Raw genomic sequence first — 20,038 nt, 5'->3', positions numbered from 1 at the left:
AGGTTAAATGGGTCTACTCAGTAAATTTTTTATGTGGATCAAATGAGCACAGAAAATATAGTACATGGCTAAATTAATATAAATAACTACTTAGCAAGGCTTTTATTTTTCTATCTTTCCTGCTAACTTTGAACTATAAACAACCTCCTTTCTTTGAACTTAGGTTTCGAGAATACAAAGCCATTGAGACACTAGTTGGACTTTTAACTGATCAGCCTGAAGAAGTGCTCGTGAATGTGGTTGGGGCCTTGGGAGAATGCTGTCAAGAATATGAAAATCGGGTCCTAGTCCGGAAGTGTGGTGGCATCCAACCTCTCGTGAACCTCCTGGTTGGAATAAACCAAGCACTTCTTGTGAATGTCACAAAAGCTGTGGGTGCATGCGCAGTAGAACCAGAAAGTATGGCGTAAGTGGCTCTGGAGACAGGGGTATTTTACCTGTGAGTGTTACAGGGAATGTCTGAATGGTCATAAAATTGTCACATCACTTAGAATTTCTGTGCACATATGATAGACACTGTGTTACTATGCGAATATTCATGACTTGCAATGTGAATATTATGACTTGCCTAGCCAGAACATTATTCTGAAAGAGAAGTGGACCTGTGTTGGGGATAGGTGTAGGGATTTCCAAAAGCCAATAGTCAACTTGCCCCTGTAGAAACCATATGCAATCACCAAAAATTTTCTCTGCCTTTTAGAGAGCAATTATGTTTCCATCTAAAGTATCATATTTCTTATTTCTGGCAAATTCAGAAAACATATTTGTATCACCTATAATGTAACAAATGAAATACCAAGGATTTAAAACTATGACCTTAATCCTTGAATAAATTATTGTGTATTTAAAAAGATTTAAACATGAATTGAAAAATATTTGGAAAAATTGATTGGTACTGAACATAGGTAAGCTTTTTCTTTGTTGTTCTAACCAAAGTGTAACATCAATTCACATGATGTGTGTATTTATCCAATATTATACAAACTTAGAGGTGCTATGATGTATACAGGTGGGTGTGCCCAGAGCACATTCAGATACTGTACCTCTGTATGAAAGGGACTTCAGCACCTGCATACTCAGATGTTTGTGGGAGATCCTGAAGCAAAGCCCAAGTAGAAACCAGACGATAGCTGTGTATCTTTCTTTATATATATTTTATATATAATAGTTACCTACTTATATTCACTATGTATATATTTATGTATACATCTACTTACCTACCTACCTGTCTATGAGAGAAAAGTTTATTGTAAGGAGTTGGTTCCTATAATTGTGGAAGCTTGGTGAGCTTCAAATCTAATAGAGGTTAGGTCACAGACTGGAAATTCAGGCTAGCACTCTGCTTGTAGAATTCTCTTTGTGCAGGGAAGGTCAGTTGATAGCCACATGTGTGATGAAGGTTGATCTGTTTTCAGCCTGCCCACCTTAAGTGTTAATCTCATAAAAAATGTCTTTCATAGAAATATGTTGTATAAGACTTGCCAAATATGTGGGATCTGAAGCCCAACCAACTTGACACATAAATTTCATCATGACAAGCTCATTCTTTGCTAGTTTGGCACCAATATGTGCATCTGTAAGCCATATTTAAGTTGTAGATAAATACAATAAGGATTTTTCCCTGTGTGATCCCCCTCCCATGAACAACTGGAAGTGTGTCCATTATTTTCAGAGTTCTGTAACAGTTGTTTCTTCTCAATATCATTGAACTTAATAACTATGTAGAGTGAACAGAACTTAAATACAAGTATATAAAGTTAGCAAAGCTCATATTATGAAATGAAGGAGATAAAGGAGAGGGAAGGTAATACATAATCCTTTACAAAACATTTTTAACAAATTAAGGATGAAATATTTGTGACAGTTGTGGTCCTTATTGTTGCTGGCCACATGACAATTTCTCATACTATAACCATTCCCTGCTACCCTGAGCAAGCATCACTAGGCTCTTGTTAGGGCCAGCCTGTGGCTCTCATGTCCGGGTTTGAGCCTAGGAGGCAATCGGAGCTGAAAGAGAAGAGGGAACCTAGGCAGGTTGAGAAATAATGGAGCCAAGACAATGTTCTGATCAAGGCTCAAATGTTTAATGGCGGATGCGCTTATAAAGGAGGGGGAGAGGCTCATTCCCACCAATTCATCCTTGGAGCCCAGCTGCAGGTGACCACACTCAGGATAGGGTGTGGTCTCAGGAATAGCTCAGCAGCCTCCCAGCAGGTAGCAGTATCTTGAAGAGGAACAGCGACAGTGGCTGAACAATGAGTGATCTAGGGAGGCAGGCTCCACCCTAGGTTTTCTCCTTAGTGGCAGCAAAGTCAAGGTCTGGATCAGCCAGCTTCAGGTTGGCGGGGGAGGTTACAGGCTCTGGTTCTTAATCTGTTGGGTGACTCAAATTTATATTCCTAAAGGGTCTGGGGCCTTAGTTGTCACTTTAGTTACTTTCTATTGGCATGGTAAGACACTATGATCAAGCCAATGTGTGGAGAAAAGTTTATTTGAGGCTTTTAGTTTTAGAGGATGAGTTCATGACCATCATAACAGGGAGCATGGGAGCAGGCAGGCAGGAATGGCACTGAGGGTGGCTTAGAGTTTATATCTCTACCCACCAGCATGAAGCAGAGACAGAGAAAGCTATTTGAGAATGGCATGGGCTTTTGAATGACCTGTAGTGGCACTTTCTCCAACAAGACCACAGCTCTTAACCCTTCCCAAATAGTTCCACCAAGTACGGACCAAGCATTCAAATATTAACCCTTTGGAGGCCATTCTCATTCAAACCACCAGAGCAGTTTTGACTGGATTGAGTTGCTGTTGTTTTCTATTGGTTTGAACCACAGATTATGACAGTACTGAGCTAAGTCAGGGGATCTTCCTGTATTTTAGACATATTCTTCCTTTGCTATCTAGTCTCACCCTGATGGCTCCTTGGTAGTCAGCTATAACCACAGTGTGGTCACTTCTTTCTCTCCATCATTGGTTGATTGATTTACAAGTCATTTGGTCATAACTAATACCTCAGAGAATATATAAGATTTTATTTGCATAGATCAGAGCCTGTTCTCATGGGACCCCAAGCACCTCATCTTTGATGACTCTGACAAGACATTTTCAGTTCCATGCTTCAAACATGCACCACCAGACTTCTCTTGATATTTTAAATAGATGTAGTTTTAGTCAAATATTTTAAATAGATGTAGTTTTACTCAAATCCATTGAAGAAAGGTCAGAGAAATTAGCTTCATTCTTTTCTTATTCTGATTTTTGGAGATTCTAAGTTTGGAAACATCAAAAATGGAAATGAAACAACCCCCCCCCCGCCCCCGCTTAAATAACCTTCTTAATTGAGATCTGGAGAAAAACAAGTGAAAACTTACGATACTGATATGTCAATAAATATGTTTATTAGTCAATCTACAAAATTCTATGTGGATCTTAAAGAAAGGGTTGGCTTATGGTAAGGGCTATAAGAACTACTGAAGAGTAAAACCTAAAAATAAAATATATTTCCCCAAGCAAGGAAATTGTCAGAGCTACAGATATGAAAGTGTGAGACACATCTGCCAAAGATTGTGAATTATTGAATTGAAAGCAACATACTAAAGCTTCCACATCTTTTTAGGCTCTACTCCAAATAAACCCTATTATTGTCCAATGCATAGACAACATTGCTTTTTATAGAGAGCAGATTGGGAAAGTGAATGGCCTCAGAAGTGTACAATTCCCTTCAGGTACCCAGTTATATATGCATTACAAGACATCAAGAGAAATGGAGTTAGGAGAGTCATGAGGCAAATAATTTGATGTTATCTTCAGTAGCATCGGGGATGCTGGATAGGAAGGATGTGGAGACAGTGACTATCAGATTGCAGCAGACTGAAGCTCTCAAATTAGTAGTATACCAGATTAACTGTTGGGATGTTCAGAACTGGGTAGAAGTGTGTTCTGTAGACAAACAGAAATGACTATTTTATGGAGTTACATGAAGAAACTATCACAAAGGCTAGTAGATAAATTCAGATAAATAATTTTTCTGCATCCACAGTATTCAAAAAGTTTTTCAAAAAAATGCATAGACCATCTTAAGAATCAGGTGGTTAGAGAATAGAAAGAACGGGGGCTGGGAGATGGCCCAGTGCATAATGTGTTGCTGTAGAAGGATGAACATTTGGATTTGCATCACCAACACATGCTAAAGAGCTGGGGTTGGTTGTGTGTCCCTGTAATCTCAGCACTGGGAGGTGAAGATAGGAGGATCCTGTGGTCTCACTGACCAATAAGTCTAGTCAGTCAGTGAGTTCCAATTTCACTGAAGGACTTTGTCTCAAAAAATAAGGTTAAGAATGATAGAGGAAGATACCCAGCATCCACCTCTGGCCTCTCCCCATGCATACAACCATGGCACATGGATGTGTACCATGAGGACCCATGTTCATTCTAGAACACACAATTTAAAGAAGCTTGGAACAGTGGCACCATTTTATAATCCCAGGGCTTGGGATGAGAAGAATGGAGAATTCCTGGGTTTTCTGGGTAGCCAGCCTAGACTACTTGGTGAGATACAGGCCATTAAGAAAGCTTATCTCAATAAAACACAGTCAGTATCAGAGGAATAACACCCAAGTTGGCCTCTGACCTCCATATGCACAAGCACACATGTACATGCTCACATGTACACATAAAAGAGAACCAAAGGAAACAGAAAGGCTTAGGAAACAGCTCAGTTGATAAAGTGATTGCCCTGAAATCATAAGAATCTGAATTTCAATCTCAGAGTCTACATATAAACCCAGGTGTTATAGTGCACATTTGAAATCTCAGCCATTGAGACAGGAAGATTTCAGAGGCTCTCTGTCTAGCCAGCAAGTACTGAGCAACTGAGAGGCCCTGTCTCCGTAAGCAAAGTAGATGGAGTACTGAAGAATAACATTTTAGGTTGACCTCCAGCAGGATTACCACCTAACAAATGATGGTGACTTCAGAGGCAATTGTGCAGACATTAAGTTCCTGTGGATCCAGGTGGCCAGGGCAGCCAAAGATTAGGATGAAGATGTGAGCTGGGCATAGCAAATGGCCAGGACTTAGCAACTGAAGTGTGGGTGACATGTAAAGGACCACAAGAAATAGAACAGTGAGCCTCTGCCTTCCACACATATTTGCACACAGTAACTTAAGCGCAAGCTCACGCGCACACACACACACACACAGAGGTACAAAATGCAAAGAGAACAATTGTTGAGCTACAAATTGGACACAAAGAGAATACAATTACTATAACAGAATAGTTGGGAATGTGCTGTCTATAAAATGAAGAATAAAAGTAGTAGCCAAATGCAAGGAGATCTAACAAATATTTTTTTTCAAGTTGGACTCCACTGGAACACGATCTTGAGCTAGGAAGATGGCTCAGTGAGTATATCCCTGCTGTGCAAACATGGGGGTCTGAGTTCTGACACCCAATACTATGTAACACAAAGCTAAGTAAGTAAGTATTATAGTGGATCACTCAAGTAAGAAATAAAGGCAGCTGACACTAAGTCTGCGAAATATGGTGCGTTGAGGGACAGAGAAACTGACAGGTTCAAGAGTAAAGAAATAGGAGATGACTGAATATGAGCTGTAAAGAAGAGAGGGAGTTAAAGACTCAATCAGATTGTTCCACTCCAAGATGCAGGAAATACAGCTAGGGAAATAAGAAGGGAGTCTGAACTTCACAATGGGAGACAGTGTGTTAATAATACATTAGAAACCAATCCATACCCAAGTGTAGGTTAGCCACTCAGCAGGATTACCACCTAACAAATGACGGTGACTTCAGAGGCAATTGTGCAGACATTAAGTTCCTGGATCCAGGTGGCCAGGGCAGCCAAAGCTTAGGATGAAGATGTGAGCTAGGCATAGCAAATGGCCAGGACTTAGCAACTGAAGTGTGGGTGACATGTAAAGGACCACAGGAAATAGAACAGTGAAAATGGAAGTGAGCCTAGTTCTTAAGGACAGTTATAGTAGAAAACAAGGTGAGGAGGATAAGACAAGAGTTGTGAGGGAAACTAGACGAGGTACTGAAAGATAGAAGGGGTAATGGGGAATGAGATTTGAAAGGGCCGGACTGGGAGGAGAGGAGTGAATGAATGGGGCTTTGATAGGGATGTCAAGTGAATAAAAGAAATTAGTTATTAAAAACAAGATAAATGAGAGAAAAAGAAGAAAAGAAAGGAAGAAAGAAGGAAAGTACATGTAAAGGAAAGAAATCAAACAGAAATCTCTGAATTGCTTGTCTTGCACAACTTTCTGTGAATGAATGTTCTTATTTTCCCACGTGTTTTTAAAAATGCACTAAGACAATTTTAGAAGACAGTATTTTAAGTTTGGTAAAAATCCAAACAATATTACTCTTTGCATATCATATTTCAGATATGGCTATTATTGCTAGAATTTTTGATTTATTACTTCTTTCAGCTATAAGTTGAATGTGAGAACATGGTAAGTATGTCTTTTCTGTGATGATTGTATGTAATTCATGAGCTAGGAACTTGTTTTGATGAATAGCAGCTGTGTTAGTGATTCATGGCTGTGGCTTAAACTCCAGTCACATAACCATCTAAACATGTAGACTCTCAGTGCAACCTCAATAACTGCAATATAGTGCATGAACAGCTCTGAGTAAGAAGAGAGATGTCATCTTACAAATAGTAGTCTGGTTACTGAATCTTGTGACTTTTCAATGAAATTCTAGTTTTATAAAGTTCCATCAACTTTTTTTTAATACTAAAGGAAGCTGTTGTGATGATAACCACATACATTGTCTCATGTAGATTAGATGTCTCCTTAGGATGTGTAAAATAGTACAATAGGTACTAAATCTGTGAAATAGATTTGTTCATACTGAATTTTCTGTTCTTTTTATTTATTAAGTACTTATTTTTATCCTTCTTGCTGTATATATGATGCACATTTGTGTTTTTTTCCAATTTTCTATTAGATATTTACTTCATTTACATTTCAAATGCATTCCCGAAAGTCCCCTATACCCTTCCCCTGCTCCCCTACCCACCCACTCCCACTTCTTGGCCCTGGTGTTTCCCCTGTACTGGGGCATATAAAGTTTGCAAGACCAAGGGGCTTCTTTTCCCAATGATGGCCAACTAGGCCATCTTCTGCTACATATGCAGCTAGAAACACGAGCTCTGGGGGTACTGGTTAGGTCATATTGTTGTTCTACCTATAGGGTTGCAGACCCCTTCAGCTCCTTGGGTACTTTCTCTAGCTCCTTCACTGGGGGCCCTGTGTTCCATCCAATAGCTGACTGTGAGCATCCACTTCTGTGTTTGCCAGGCACTGGCTTAGCCTCACAAGAGACAGCTATATCAGGGTCCTTTCAGCAAATTCTTGCTGGTGTATGCAATAGTGTCTGCGTTTGGTGGCTGATTGTGGGATGGATCCCCGGGTACGGCAGTCTCTAGATGGTCCATCCTTTCGTCTCAGCTCCAAACTTTGTCTCTGTAACTCCTTCCATGGGTGTTTTGTTCCCAATTCTAAGGAGGGGAGAAGTGGCCACACTTTGGTCTTCCTTCTTGAGTTTCATGTGTTTTGAAAATTGTATCTTGGGTATTCTAAGTTTCTGGGCTAATATCCACTTATCAGTGAGTACATATCATGTGAGTTCTTTTGTGATTGTGTTACCTCACTCAGGATGATGCCCTCCAGGTCAATCCATTTGCCTAGGAATTTCATAAATACATTCTTTTTAATAGCTGAGTAGTACTCCATTGTGTAAATGTACCACATTTTCTATATGATGCACATTTGTATGTGCAAGTGTCCCTGTGAGCATACAGCAGCATGCATGTGAAAGCCAAAAGACAACCTTAGCAGTTCTTATTCCTTAGGAGTCCTTTTCTCAGACAGGCTCTCTCATTGACTTGGAAATCAACATATAGAGTAGCCTTAGCTGGACAGACAGCCTCATGGATTCATTTGTCTGTTTTTCAGCATTGTAATTATAAACACACACCACCAGACATCCAACTTTTTTTCTTTTGACATGGGTTTTAGGGATCAAACTTGGGTCTTCCTTCTTACAAGAGAAGCACTTGTAAGACTGTCACAGTTACTTGGGTTCTGTCTCAGTTACGGTTTTATTGCTTTGACCAGACACCATAACCAAAGAAGTCTTATGAAGACAACATTTAATTGGGGCTGGCTTACAGGTTTGGAGGTTCAGTCCATCATCACTGAGGTGGGAGCATGGCAGTATCCAGGCAAGCAATGTACAGGAGGAGCTGAGTTCTACATCTTCATCTGAAGGCTGTTGGGAGAAGACTGGCTCTCATGTGGTTAGGAGGAGGCTCTCATTGCCCACCCCCACAGTGATACACTGCCTCCAATAAGGCCACACCTACTCCAACAAGGCTGCACCTCCTAATAGTGCTGCTCCCTGGGCCAAGCATATTCAAGTTACCACAGGTACCATGACCAAGACTATTTATAAAAGAAGACATTTATTAGAGCTCATGCTTCCAGAGGGTTAGAGTACATGATGATCATGTTGGGCAGCATGGCAACAGATAGGGAGGCATGGCCAACAGTAGCTGAGAGCTTACACCCTGATCCACAGGCCAAGAGGCCAAGAGAGAGAGCTCTCCAGACTGTTCAATCTTCAAAGCCTGCCCCTTAGTGACACACCTCCTCCAACAAGGCCACACATCCTAATCCTTCCCAAGCAATTCCACAAGTTGAGGACCAAATATTCAAACATGTGCCTACAGGGACCATTCTCCTTCAAACTACCACACCAGCTGAACCATCTCTCCAGCCTTTCTTGCTTTCTTTATGACCTAATAAAAGATGAACTTTTGTGACTCTGCCATTGGTATAGAGATATAACTATAACATACTGAATAGAGTTTTTAGGTCTTTTCTTCAAAGCTATTGTGGCTCAGGTCCTCTTGCTCATTAATTTTTTGTGCATTTAATCTCTAAAACCAAAACTGAAAATGGTTTAACTAACTCTGTGTGGACTTTTCTATATCTTCTTAACTTTTTGTTTTGGCTTGTTAAAACAGAAGCTATATTTTTTTGGTACATTAATTCTAATTGTTGTAGGTTGTAGCTTTTAATAATCAAGTTACTATTCTTGACTCATATAAATATCTGGCATTGTTTTCTACTTTGCATAATATCAAGGTATTCCCACTGTTTTCCTAAATGTCTACCTGTTACATCTTAGTCTAGCCTTTTTCTTAATACATTTTATTGGTCTTTTGTATAAAGTATGTATACAGGTCTTGTTTAGCGAACTGAATTAAACAAACACTTAGTTTAGTAAGTAAATTAAGCCATTCACAAGTGTTTATCAGTGTGACTTAAATGTTTGGGCTCAATAAATGTCAGACTTTTAAATTAGTTGTATTCTGTAGGATTTGCTATGGTTCTGTACCAGGTTTACAGTATTATTCTTTTGTTGTTATTTAGGGTGATTTATGTTTTGTTCTAGTGGTTCTTATTATACCTATACATTTTTAAGATGCCCTTATTCTGCTTTAATTTTTAAATTGAATGTTTAATCATTGCTTTCTGTTTTTTGTTTTTGTTTTTTTTTTAATTAGGTATTTTCTTCATTTACATTGCCAATGCTATCCCAAACATCCCCCATGCCCTCACCCCACTCTCCCCCCACCCCACTCCCACTTCTTGGCCCTGGTGTTCCCCTAACTGGGGCATATAAAGTTTGCAAGACCAAGGGGCCTCTCTTTCCAATGATGGCCAACTAGACCATCTTTTGATACATATGCAGCTAGAGTCAAGAGCTCCGGGGTCCTGGTTAGTTCATATTGTTGTTCCACCTATAGGGTTGCAGATCCCTTTAGCTCCTTGAGTACTTTCTCTAGATCCTTTATTGGGAGACCTGTCATCCATCCAATAGCTGACTGTGAGCATCCACTTCTGTGTTTGTTAGGCCCAAGAATAGCCTCACAAGAGACAGCTATATCAGGGTCCTTTCAGCAAAATCTTGTTAGTGTATGCAATGGTGTTAGCGTTTGGAGGCTGATTATGGGATGGATCCCTGGGTATGGCAGTCTCTAGATGGTCCATCCTTTCGTCTCAGCTCCAAACTTTGTCTCTGTAACTCCTTCCATGGGTGTTTTGTTTCCAATTCTAAGAAGGGGCAAAGTGTCCACACTTTGGTCTTCATTCTTCTTGAGTTTCATGTGTTTTACAAATTGTATCTTATATCTTGGGTATTCTAAGTTTCTGGGATAATATCCACTTATCAGTGAGTACATATCATGTGAGTTCTTTTGTGATTGAGTTACCTCACTCAGGATGATGCCCTCCAGGTCCATCCATTTGCCTAAGAAGAGACAAGTTCTCTTACTGGACTTTGAGCTCACTGGTTTCCCTAGACTGCCTGGCTAAGAATCCCATAGACTCAATCTGTCTTCACTCCCCAAGTACAGGGTTGCAGATATGCAGATATCCACATAATCCAGGTGGATCTGAATTCAGATCTTCATACTTGTGCAGTAAACACCTTAGCAACTGAGCCTTCATCCCTGCCCCTACTGGTATCTTTTTCTTCACAGTCTCATCTACATAATAATCACTAGGTTTGCTTTTCTTTCTTCCTGCCATGATTTAATCATAGAATACTTAATGTTACTACCCAGACATTATTCTTCCTGTGCTCTACCTTTTCTGCAATTTTAGATCAGTGTTTACCTGTGTGCATACATACTATATGGATATGTAATATATACAACACATACTGACCACTGGGCTCTTAGTGAAGTTCTGGTCATATTTTAACTATTTAGAGCTTGTCTTATAGTAGAATCATCAAAGATGATTCCTGGAGGCTGAAGGTACAGTAGTTGCTATGAGTTAGAATTGACTTTATGTACATGCTTGGATGGTTAGCGGAAATGTCTTTGACTCCCACTCTCTTTCACTAAACTTAATTATAAAGTCTGGCTAGAGGTCCATGGCACTTGTTGCAGGATAGTGTCTCCTAGGCATGGCATGGAAAGTGAGCCCATGAAATCTCAGCAGTATGGTTGTCTGAACAAGACTAGCATAATGACAACACCAGGCAACGTGCCAGCATGGACTTGGTCCTACTGCTAGAAGAAAAGCCTCAGGAGGTCAGTGGATGCTGGGAGAGGAAGAATCATCTAGGGATGAGCTCCCACATAGGGCACCTAATCCTAAGTGGTCAACCTTGGACACATGTACACATGAACAATGCTAAAGGGACTCATTTAGTTGTATATCCATGTGTGCATAATAAGGAATAATAGTAATGATTAAAGAAGAGACTATGAATTTGAGAGGAGAGACCTGGGAGTAGTTTGGAAGAAAGAAAGGGATGGAGTGAAGTAGATATAATGTTCATGTATACAGTTCTTAAAAACGAATAAACAAATAAGCAGGAATTTCTGTTACTTATGATTAAATGCAAGTTTTAAAAAGTTAGTGTGATATGCATCTAATTTCTTCTTTGTAAATTATTTTGTCCTTTTGTCTGGGGCCTAGAGTGTCTTTAGTAAATAGATAGTAACTTTTTTATACAGTATATTCATGCATACTGTTTTGTGAGCCTCATATTTTTGCAGTTTGAGTGTTGGATCTGACAGCTGTAGTGTGAATGTTGGTTGGCCTGAAATACAGCTCATGTAGAAAAGGCAGAATAGAGGATTTGTTTTTCCCTTATAACACAGAACCAGCTTTCAAATATACAACTTGCCAGAGGCCCCTAGGAATCTTGAACAGTGATAAGAGCTTTTTTTTTTTAATTTCCTTTTTCTTTTGTTCTACAAAGAAGATTATGAACTCACACATCTTCATGATTTTCGGTTCCTAAAGTTTTATACAAAAAACTTGGCATGCATGAGCTGTAGTGTGCTGAAGACCTGATGTCTTGAATTTCCTGTTGTATCAAAATAATCTTAACATTTAAAGGTCATCTCTTGAGTATAAGCATGTGCTACAAAAGAGTTAAATGTCATGTTATGTAGAAGATACCAGGGTGAAGTCTGTCATATACAGAATTCTAAGAAATTTTGCCCAACATTTACTTAACTGGCAAACAAATTTCCCACAATTTATCCCATATTCTTCCCATATGTAGTAAAATGAACGTTTGTTGAGCTGACTGTCACAGGGTCCAGTGCCATGTGATCAAGTAGTGAAAGCTTCTTTATGTAGCACACACAAGGATAGAATTAAAGCCATGATGGGAAGGAGAACTCCAAATTGCCTATGTTCTGTGGTTCAAATATAATTATGCTGCATTTATATGTCTTAAAGAGATTTTTGCATTGGATTTATTTGTTCTTTTTAAGGAAAAATTTTCTAACTATGTTCATATGTATCCTGAAGAGATTTAATCCCTCTGTGGCTTCCCAGATACCCTTGTTGCTGTAAAACCAGTGTCTGTGAACTTTTAGTGTTTATACTAAACATATAGTATATGGCTTGCTTGTAACTCTTTCTTTTGCATTTTAATATTTTGATTTGCATGCTTTTAGAAGATGCTTATAAAGTTGAATACAAAAATATAGCTCATTAAGTGAATCACGGACTCCTCCATTTTTTGTTGTATTTTATTTTATGTATGTATGCATGTATGTGTGTGTGTACACTACTTGTGAGCCTGGTGTCTAAAGAGAACAATAAAGGAATCAAACTCCATAGAATTGTGCTATAGACTAGGCACTAGTGCTAGGCATTTTCAACTTGAGGACTGAGTAGGTGTGATTTCTCCACATTAAATACAGTCAGTTGTGATATGTGTGTACGTCAGCAGTTGTGTAATTAGATGGCTCAGTATTCTTCATTAAAGAAGACTTGTAAAGTCAAACAAAACAGTGCATTCTTAACCTGTGAAGAAGGACATGTATGAAGGAAGGTGCCCATGGAAGGAAACACGTTAGTAAATTATTAGGAAGGGAAGAAACAATTTAGGACCTTTTCCTTACCCTTCACTCACTCAATCACAGCCTGCCTTAGGGACAAGCCAGACCCCCATCTGTGCTTTTCTCCTTTCATGCCCTTTTGGTTATTTGTATCTTGCCATCTTTAAGAATGACTATGTTTCTAGTCCAAGGATGTGTAAGGGAAAGCTTATAGTTTGTGATTTTTTTGTTGTTGTTGTTTCAAAGTGATGGGTTGTTTTATGCTTAATTATTCAGGCTGATCAATTTTAACAACTGTGTATGTTCACCCAGCCACCAGTCAACAGTAGATACAGAACATGTTTTTTTTTTTTTGATTTTTAATATTTTTATTACATATTTTCCTCAATTACATTTCCAATGCTATCCCAAAAGTCCCCCAAAGCGCCCCCCACTACCCTACCCACCCATTCCCATTCTTTTGGCCCTGGCATTCCCCTATATTGGGGCATATAAAGTTTGCAAGTCCAATGGGCCTCTCTTTCCATTGATGGCCGACTAGGCCATCTTTCGATACATATGCAGCTAGAGACAAGAGCTCCGGGATTCTGGTTAGTACATCATGTTGTTCCAACAATAGGGTTGCAGATCCCTTTAGCTCCTTGGGTACTTTCTCTAGCTTCTCCATTGGGAGCCCTGTGATACATCCAATAGCTGACTGTGAACATCCACTCCTGTGTTTGCTAGGCCCCGGCATCTTCTCACAAGAGACAGTTATATTTGGGTCCTTTCAGCAAAATCTTGCTAGTGTATGCAATGGTGTCAGCGTTTAGAAGCTGCTTATGGGATGGATCCCTGGATACGGCAGTCTCTAAATGGTCCATCCTTTCATCACAGCTACGAACTTTGTCTCTGTAACTCCTTCCCTGGGTGTTTTGTTCCCAATTCTAAGAAGGTGCACAGTGTCCACACTTTGGTCTTCATTCTTCTTGAGTTTCATGCGTTTATCAAATTGTATCTTATATCTTGGGTATCCTAAGTTTTGGGCTAATATCCACTTATCAGTGAATACATATTGTGTGAGTTCTTTTGTGATTGTGTTACTTCACTCAAGATGATGCCCTCCAGGTCCATCCATTTGGCTAGGAATTTCATAAATTCATTCTTTTTAATAGCTGAGTAGTACTCCATTGTGTAAATGTACCATAATTTCTGTATCCATTCCTCTGTTGAGGGACATCTGGGTTCTTTCCAGCTTCTGGCTATTATAAATAGGGCTGCTATGAACATAGTGGAGCATGTGTCCTTTTTACCGGTTGGGACATCTTCTGGATATATGCCCAGGAGAGGTATTGCTGGATCCTCCGGTAGTACTATGTCCAATTTTCTGAGGAACCGCCAGACTGATTTCCAGAGTGGTTGTACAAGCTTGCAATCCCACCAACAATGGAGGAGTGTTCCTCTTTCTCCACATCCTCGCCAGCATCTGCTGTCACCTGAATTTTTGATCTTAGCCATTCTGACTGGTGTGAGGTGGAATCTCAGGGTTGTTTTGATTTGCATTTCCCTGATGATTAAGGATGTTGAACATTTTTTCAGGTGTTTCTCTGCCATTCGGTATTCCTCAGGTGAGAATTCTTTGTTCAGTTCTAAGCCCCATTTTTTAATGGGGTTATTTGACTTTCTGGAGTCCACCTTCTTGAGTTCTTTATATATATTGGATATTAGTCCCTTATCTGATTAAGGATAGGTGAAGATCCTTTCCCAATCTGTTGGTGGTTTTTTTGTCTTATTGATGGTGTCTTTAGCCTTGCAGAAGCTTTGTAGTTTCATGAGGTCCCACTTGTCAATTCTCGATCTTACAGCACAAGCCATTACTGTTCTATTCAGGAATTTTTCCCCTGTGCCCATATCTTCAAGGATTTTCCACACTTTCTCCTCTATAAGTTTCAGTGTCTCTGGTTTTATGTGAAGTTCCTTGATCCACTTAGACTTGACCTTAGTACAAGGAGATAGGAATGGATCAATTTGCATTCTTCTACATGTTAACAACCAGTTGTGCCAGCACCATTTGTTGAAAATGCTGTCTTTCTTCCACTGGATGTTTTTAGCTCCCTTGTCGAAGATCAAGTGACCGTAGGTGTGTGGGTTCATTTCTTGGTCTTCAATTCTATTCCATTGGTCTATTTGTCTGTCATTATACCAGTACCATGCAGTTTTTATCACAATTGCTCTGTAGTAGAGCTTTAGGTCCGGCATGGTGATTCCACCAGAGGTTCTTTTATCCTTGAGAAGAGTTTTTGCTATCCTAGGTTTTTTGTTATTCCAGATGAATTTGCAGATTGCACTTTCTAATTCGTTGAAGAATTGATTTGGTATTTTGATGGGGATTGCATTGAATCTGTAGATTGCTTTTGGCAAGATAGCCATTTTTACAATGTTGATCCTGCCAATCCATGAGCATGGGAGATCTTTCCATCTTCTGAGATCTTCTAGAATTTCTTTCTTCAGAGACTTGAAGTTTTTATTATACAGATCTTTCACTTCCTTAGTTAGAGTCACGCCAAGATATTTTATATTATTTGTGACTATTGAGAAGGGTGTTGTTTCCCTAATTTCTTTCTCAGCCTGTTTATCCTTTGTGTAGAGAAAGGCCATTGATTTGTTTGAGTTAATTTTATATCCAGCTACTTCACCGAAGCTGTTTATCAGGCTTAGGAGTTCTCTGGTGGAATTTTTAGGGTCACTTATATATACTATCATATCATCTGCAAAGAGTGATATTTTGACTTCATCTTTTCCAATTTGTATCCCTTTGATCTCCTTTTGTTGTCGAATTGCTCTGGCTAGGACTTCAAGTACAATGTTGAATAGGTATGGAGAAAGTGGACAGCCTTGTCTAGTCCCTGATTTTAGAGGGATTGCTTCAAGCTTCTCACCATTTACTTTGATGTTGGCTACTGGTTTGCTGTAGATTGCTTTTATCATGTTTAGGTATGGGCCTTGAATTCCTGATCTTTCCAAGACTTTTATCATGAATGGGTGTTGGATCTTGTCAAATGCTTTTTCCGCATCTACCGAGATGACCATGTGGTTTTTGTCTTTGAGTTTGTTTATATACTGGATTACGTTGATGGATTTCCGTATATTGAACCATCCCTGCATCCCTGGGATGAAACCTACTTGGTCAGGATGGATGATTGTTTTGATGTGTTCTTGGATTCGGTTAGCAAGAACTTTATTGAGGATTTTTGCATCAATATTCATAAGGGATATGGTCTGAAGTTTTCTATCTTTGTTGGGTCTTTTTGTGGTTTAGGTATCAGAGTAATTGTGGCTTCATAGAATGAGTTGGGTAGAGTACCTTCTGTTTCTATTTTGTGGAATAGTTTGTGAAGAACTGGGATTAGATCTTCTTTGAAGGTCTGATAGAACTCTGCACTAAACCCATCTGGTCCTGTGCTTTTTTTAGTTGGGAGACTATTAATGACTGCTTCTATTTCTTTGGGGGATATAGGGTTGTTTAGATCATTAACCTGATCTTGATTCAACTTTTGTACCTGGTATCTGTCTAGGAACTTCTCCATTTCATCCAGGTTCTCCAGTTTTGTTGAGTATAGCCTTTGGTAGAAGGATCTGATGGTGTTTTGGATGTCTTCAGGATCTGTTGTTATGTCTCCTTTTTCATTTCTGATTTTGTTAATTAGGATGCTTTCCCTGTGCCCTCTAGTGAGTCTGGCTAAGGGTTTATCTATCTTGTTGATTTTCTCAAAGAACCAGCTCCTTGATTGGTTGATTCTTTGAATAGTTTTTCTTGTTTCCACTTGGTTGATTTCACCCCTGAGTTTGATTATTTCCTGCCGTCTACTCCTCTTGGGTGAATTTGCTTCCTTTTGTTCTAGTGCTTTTAGGTGTGTTGTCAAGCTGCTAATGTGTGCTCTCTCTAGTTTCCTTTTGGAGGCACTCAGAGCTATGAGTTTTCCTCTTAAAAATGCTTTCATTGCGTCCCATAAGTTTGGGTATGTTGTGGCTTCATTTTCATTGAACTCTAAAAAGTCCTTAATTTCTTTCTTTATTCCTTCCTTGACCAAGGTATCATTGAGAAGAGTGTTGTTCAGTTTCCACGTGAATGTTGGCTTTCTATTATTTATTTTGTTATTGAAGATCAGCCTTAGTCCATGGTGATCTGATAGGATGCATGGGACAATTTCAATATTTTTATATCTGTTGAGGCCTGCTTTGTGACCAATTATGTGGTCAATTTTGGAGAAGGTACCATGAGGTGCTGAGAAGAAGGTATATCCTTTTGTTTTAGGATAGAATGTTCTGTAGATATCTGCCAGATCCATTTGATTCATAATTTCTGTTAGTTTCACTGTGTCCCTGTTTAGTTTCTGTTTCCATGATCTGTCCATTGGTGAAAGTGGTGTGTTGAAGTCTCCCACTATTATTGTATGAGGTGCAATGTGTGCTTTGAGCTTTACTAAAGTTTCTTTAATGAATGTGGCTGCCTTTGTATTTGGAGCATAGATATTCAGGATTGATAGTTCCTCTTGTAGGATTTTACCTTTGATGAGTATGAAGTGTCCCTCCCTGTCTTTTTTAATGACTTTGGGTTGGAAGTCAATCTTATCAGATATTAGAATGGCTACTCCAGCTTGTTTCTTCATGCCATTTGCTTGGAAAATTGTTTTCTAGCCTTTCATTCTGAGGTAGTGTCTATCCTTTTCTCTGAGATGAGTTTCCTGTAAGCAGCAAAATGTTGGGTCTTGTTTGTGTAGCCAGTTTGTTAGTCTATGTCTTTTTATTGGGGAGTTGAGTCCATTGATATTAAGAGATATTAAGGAAAAGTAATTGTTGTTTCCTGTTATTATTGTTGTTAAAGTTGGCATTGTGTTCTTGTGGCTGTCTTCTTTTAGGTTTGTTGAGGGATCACCTTCTTGTTGTTTCTAGGGCGTGGTTCCTGTCCTTGTATTGGTTTTTTTCTGTTATTATCCTTTGAAGGGCTGGATTCGTGGAGAGATAATGTGTGAATTTGGTTTTGTCGTGGAATACTTTGGTTTCTCCATCTATGTTAATTGAGAGTTTGGCTGGGTATAGTAGCCTGGGCTGGAATTTGTGTTCTTTTAGTGTCTGTATAACATCCGTCCAGGATCTTCTGGCTTTCATAGTCTCTGGTGAAAAATCTGGTGTAATTCTGATAGGCTTGCCTTTATATGTTACTTGGCCTTTTTCTCTTACTGCTTTTAGTATTCTATCTTTATTTAGAGCATTTGTTGTTCTGATTATAATGTGTCGGGAGGTATTTCTTTTCTGGTCCAGTCTATTTGGAGTTCTGTAGGCTTCTTGTATGTTCATGGGCATCTCTTTCTTTAGATTTGGGAAGTTTTCTTCTATAATTTTGTTGAAGATGTTTGCTGGTCCTTTGAGTTGAAAATCTTCATTCTCATCCACTCCTATTATCCGTAGGTTTGGTCTTCTCATTGCGTCCTGTATTTCTTGGATGTTTTGAGTTAGGATCTTTTTGCATTTTCCATTTTCCTTGATTGTTGTGCAGATGTTCTCTATGGAATCTTCTGCACCTGAGATTCTCTCTTCCATCTCTTGTATTCTGTTGCTGATGCTGGTATCTATGGTTCCAGATTTCTTTCCTAGGGTTTCTATCTCCAGTGTTGCCTCATTTTGGGTTTTCTTTATTGTGTCTACTTCCCTTTTTAGGTCTAGTATGGTTTTGTTCATTTCCCTCATCTGTTTGGATGTGTTTTCCTGTTTTTCATTAAGGACTTCTACCTGTTTGATTATGTTATCCTGTTTTTCTTTAAGGATTTGTAACTCTTTAGCAGTGTTCTCCTGCATTTCTTTAAGTGTGTTATTAAAGTCCTTCTTGAAGTCCTCTATCATCATCAGGTAATATGCTTTTAAATCCGTGTCTAGCTTTTCCGGTGTGTTGGGGTGCCCTGGACTGTGCGAAGTGGGGGTGCTGGGTTCTGATGATGGTGAGTGGTCTTGGTTTCTGTTAGTAAGATTATTACGTTTACCTTTCGCCATCTGGTAATCTCTGGGGTTAGTTGTTATCGTTGTCACTGTTTAAAGATTGGAGCAGAAGCTGTGTTCCACTCACCAGCAGTCCCAAAATCCTGCGGCGGGGGTCGTGGGTAGCTGGCGGGTGTCAGGCAACCCTGCTCTCCCGCTACCCCGGCGCTGATCCGGCCGGATGAGGCCTGTGGCCCTACTCAGGCCGGTTTCTGCTTCCCTAACTAATGCAGTCTCAGGTCCTGACCAATTGTATTGGAGCAGAAGCTGTGCTCCACTCACCAGAAGTCTTAAGATCCTGTGGCGGGTGTTGTGGGTAGCTGGCGAGTGTCAGTCGATCCTGCGCCCCAGCTGCCCCGGTGCTTTTCTGACCGGAAGAGGGTTGTGGCCCTATGTAGGCCGGATTTCTCTCTCCCCAACCAGAGCAGTCTCAGGTCCCGTGTGATTGGACTGGAGCAGAAGCTGTGTTCCACTCACCAGCAGTCCCAAAATCCTGTGGCGGGGGTCGTGGGTAGCTGGCGGGTGTCAGGCAACCCTGCGCTCCTGCTACCCCGGAGCTGATCCGGCCGGATGAGGCCTGTGGCCCTACCCAGAACATGTTCTTTACCCCCAAAAGTTTACCACTGGTGTTTTTAAATCAGTTGTTATGCTGGACCTAACAAACCCTGTTAGATATGTGGCTCATTTTGCATATTCTCAATGTGTTGTTCTATTGTGGAACAGACATTTAATTGTTAGAAAGTGTTTGTAGAATTACACGGTCCCTGCAGAGTCAAGAAGTTAGTATTGTCAGTTTTATTTTAAATTAGTCTAATTGGATGAAATAGTATGCTATGTGTAGAGTACTTTTTTTTTTGTTTTTGGTGTTTTCGGAACATGATTTTAATATTTTCAACTGCTAATATTCAACAAACAGAATAATTATTTTAAGATTTATTTTGTTGTTATGTCTCTCTTTTCATTTCTGATTTTATAAATTTGGATACTGTCTCTGTGCCCTATGGTTAGTCTGGCTAAATGTTTATCTATCTTGTTGATTTTCTCAAAGAACCAGCCCCTGGTTTTGTTGATTCTTTGTATAGCTCTTTTTGTTTCTCCTTGGTTTGATTATTTCC

General features: G+C 39.6%; 1 protein-coding gene across 8 annotated transcripts in view; it reads left to right on the top strand.

Annotated features, from left to right (window-relative positions):
- Nucleotides 1-20,038, top strand: part of Odad2 (outer dynein arm docking complex subunit 2) — a 220,973-nt gene that overhangs the window by 87,682 nt on the left and 113,253 nt on the right. For 7 of the 8 annotated variants that reach the window (XM_085833542.1, XM_085833536.1, XM_021150551.3 and 4 more), the window contains one exon: nt 164-406. The exons of the other annotated variant lie outside the window; for it this stretch is intronic. In XM_085833542.1, coding sequence (XP_085689668.1) covers nt 164-406 — 243 coding nt within the window. The remainder of the gene's footprint in view (nt 1-163; nt 407-20,038) is intronic. 8 annotated transcript variants of the gene reach the window in all.

This window comes from Mus caroli, unplaced genomic scaffold (genome assembly GCF_978045245.1).
Source record: "Mus caroli unplaced genomic scaffold, Mus_caroli_1 scaffold_19, whole genome shotgun sequence".
Classification (NCBI taxonomy): Eukaryota; Metazoa; Chordata; class Mammalia; order Rodentia; family Muridae; genus Mus; species Mus caroli.
Note: the sequence above shows the minus strand (reverse complement) of the source record. Positions and strands in the feature narration are given on the sequence as shown.